Here is a 3,680-nt window from a genome sequence, read left to right as displayed (position 1 = left end):
GATAGAGCAGAGTTTAGGGCTGTTGTACATAGGGTCGCTAGGAGTCGCAAATGACTCGACGGCACATAACAACAAGTGCAGAGATTGGTGAGCAGTGGGCCAGGTTGACTGCAACTGGATAGTGTGACCCCCGCAAGCAAGCCTTCCATGACTGATAGACTATCACTGATGTCCCATTTGCTCCTATCAACGTGTGGTAGGCTGGGACTACTTTCCTATCTGAGTGCTGTCTTCTTCCTACAACACATACTTAAGTAGAAAACAAACAGTTAATGATTGACTAGTAAAGACATTGGAATGATAAACCTTAGACACCCAGAAACAAGTTATTTCAGTATGCTGTCTATCTGAGGGACAGGATTTAATCAATGAGGAAGTGAATGTACAAAGTAAAGGAACAAGACTGATAATCTGATTCTTTTTTTTTTAATTTAATTTAGTTTGTTTATTTTTCATTTCAGTGAACATCTACAGAGATTGTGGAATTCCATTCATTCATTGTTGCACCCTTCTCCCAGCACAATGATAATCTGATGATTATTTTTTTAACATGCATGTTGGTAGACAGTAGTGATGTCTCACAATGTAGGTCCGTCAGGCTCATGCTTTGCTTTTGAATTCTTGTTGGCGAGCGGGGTTCCTTGCTGATCTACAATATGTCGTGTGTTTTAGGAACCATTGTTCCTGGAGGACGTAGTCATTCTTTTCAACCAGGAAGAGTGGGCCTTGCTGAACGATGCTCAGAAGAATCTCTATGGGGATCTGATGATGGAAACTTTGAAAAACCTAGACTCCATAGGTAAAAAATAGCATGTTCTCTATCTTTTTCATCTTTTTAATATGCCCAGTATTAATAAACTGCCTCTTAAAACCCGCTGACAGGTCAGCTCTGAGTCCGTTTCAAGTCTCCAGTGTGTAACCACAGGGAGTTGTCTTTTTGATTGAGGAGACAATTTATCAGATCATTTCAGGTCTTTCTTGCATCTCAAGTTCTGTCAAGGAGACCCTTTTCTATTTTTATAAACACTTTGTGAACTGTATGATGTTTTCTGTGTCCTGTATGACACTATATGTGTACTATGTATTGGTATCTGTCTACAACAGTATGTGTGTGCTTTGTGACTGCGTGTGTGTGTGTGTGTACCATGTGACAGTATGTCTGTACTAGGTGATAGTGTGTGTATAGTGTGATAGTGTGTGTGTAAATTGTGTAATTGTGTGTACTGTGTGATACTGTGCATGTTTACTGCATGTTAGTGTGTGTCTGTATTGCATTGATAGTATAACTGTTTCCTTCCTGATCATAAATATGTACTAGACGAATATTTTACTTCTTTACCCACCCAGAGGAAAGACTTTTATTTCATATTTTTTTTTATGCGTATACTGTCAAATTGGATCTGACTGGTACAGGAGGCGACTGTTCCTCCTTCTTCAGCAGAGCATCTGGTGGATTTGAACCGTGCATTTCTGGGATTGCAGTGCAGTTTCCTGCCACTAGGCCACCAGAGCGCGCCTTCATAATTCTTTTAATTTGTCCCAGAAGTACTTACTAGTGGATCGTTTGTTATCCATAGTGAAAGAATTGAAAGGGAAAACTGCCGACAGTGGTGGTTTTTCAAAGCTCTCTGTGCTCTTTTACTTCTTTCCATTTTTCATCATTTCAGACTTTGTTTCCTTTTGGTGGCAGGTATTGAAAATGTTCGTGATGGAGAAGCATCATCCCCTGTACGTACACAGTTGAAATCCCTACAGACTACCCATCTTGGCCCTTCAGGAAAAATTTCAAAATTCCATGGCAGACAAGGTTTACGTAAAAACCAAGAGAACAGTTTGAGGTGAGTCTCATGAAAATTTAAAACGAAACCTTGCAGAAAACATAATAATTTCGAGGCAGCCATCAGATAGTCTCATGATTTATGAAAGCAGTTTCAGAAACAGTATTTTGGCTCGACTTCGATATGTCAGCCCTCCCTGAGGGAAAGCCCACACGTCTTCACTGGGCTGTGTCATAGATAGATGGCAACATGCTTACTCACAACTGCATGTTGTGTATTTTTACCAGAGCTCCAGTCATAGAGGATCTGTGTGCAGGGATTGAGGACCGCCACCCTGGGAAAACCATCAGAATTCCAAATCGTTCCTGCTGGTCAAGCAATCGTCTGGAGGTCAACCTGCTGAGGACTCGCATTGGTGAGAGCAGCTATGAATGTCACAGATGCGGGCAACATTTCCGCACCTTCTCGTTATTTTGGATCCATGTAGTAGACGAGCATGAGTGTACAGAAAACTCTGAGACCTATATTAACCCTTTCCTTTTAGTTACCCATAAATCATTTCATTTTCCATATAAGCGTTTTGAATCTACAGAAAATGGGAGAGTTGTTCCTTTTTCCTCCCCCATTACGAGCACATCAGACGTCACAGTAGATAGAAGTGTTCGCAGATTAGAGCGGCCTCATCCATGTAAGATTTATGGAAGATCCTTCCGTTCTTCCTCAAGCCTAAAGAAACATATAAGAACCCATACACGTGAGAAACCTTATGAATGTCAACAGTGTGGAAGAACCTTTCCTAAACGTGCTCATCTAACTCTACATTCAAAAAGCCACGTAGCACAGAGACCTTGGGAACGTAACCAAAGTGAGACATCATTTCAATGTCAACAGTGTGGGAGAACCTTTCCTAAACTTGCTCATCTAATTCTACATTCAAAAAGTCACTTAACACAGAGACCTGGTGAATGTAACCAAAGTGAGACATCATTTCAATGTCAACAGTGTGGGAGAACCTTTCCTAAACGTGCTCATCTAACTCTACATTCAAAAAGCCACGCAGCACAGAGACCTTGTGAACGTAATCAAAGTGAGGTATCACTTCTGCAAGCAAGTGAGCTCAGTGAACACAGAACAGTTCACACAGGACAGAGACCTCAGGAACACAAGGAACGTGGCAAAGCCTTTCGTGAAACTGGCCGTCTTTATAAACACAAAAGACTGCACACAGCAGAGAAACTTTATAAATGTCCGGAGTGTGGGAAAACTTTTTCTAACAGCGGAAACTTGACTGCACATCGAAGAATTCACACAGGACAGACGTCTTACGAATGTCAGGACTGTGGGGAAACGTTTTCACTGTTGGGTTTTTTGCGTCAACATAGAAAAGCACACATAGAAGAGAGACCCAATAAATGCAAAGAATGTGGAAAAGTCTTTTATGACACATATACCCTACGTAAACATAGAAAAATCCACACAGCCGAGAGACCTTACGAATGCAAGGAATGTGGAAAAACCTTTAATGTGCTAGCCCATCTCCATAGACATTCGAGAATTCACACCAGAGAGAGACCTTATGAATGTCAGGAATGCGGGAAAACTTTTGCACAATCAGATACCCTCCTTGCTCATCGAAGAATTCATACAGGAGAGAAACCTTATGAATGTAAAGAGTGCGGGAGGACATTTTCACGGTCAATTTATTTGCGTATCCATACAAGAACGCACACGGGAGAGAGGCCGTATGAATGCGATGAGTGTGGAAAAGCCTTTTATGACACATCGACCCTACGGAGACATAGAATAATTCACACAGGAGAGAAACCGTATGAATGTAAGGAATGCGGGAAAGCATTTAATTACTTGCCCCATCTCCATAGACATGAAAGAATTCACACATGA

At 41.4% G+C, this 3,680-nt stretch overlaps 1 protein-coding gene across 1 annotated transcript in view; it reads left to right on the top strand.

Annotated features, from left to right (window-relative positions):
* The window catches only part of LOC102843801 (zinc finger protein 709-like), an 18,714-nt gene extending 15,034 nt beyond the window's left edge, over positions 1–3,680 (top strand). Inside the window, exons 3-4 of the mRNA XM_006902427.1 lie at positions 673–799; positions 3,091–3,680. Of these exons, the coding sequence (XP_006902489.1) occupies positions 673–799; positions 3,091–3,680 (717 nt within the window). The remainder of the gene's footprint in view (positions 1–672; positions 800–3,090) is intronic.

The sequence above is a fragment of the Elephantulus edwardii genome, unplaced genomic scaffold, assembly GCF_000299155.1.
Source record: "Elephantulus edwardii isolate Elephantulus edwardi_28Jun2011 unplaced genomic scaffold, EleEdw1.0 scaffold00410, whole genome shotgun sequence".
Lineage (NCBI taxonomy): Eukaryota > Metazoa > Chordata > Mammalia > Macroscelidea > Macroscelididae > Elephantulus > Elephantulus edwardii.
Note: the sequence above shows the minus strand (reverse complement) of the source record. Positions and strands in the feature narration are given on the sequence as shown.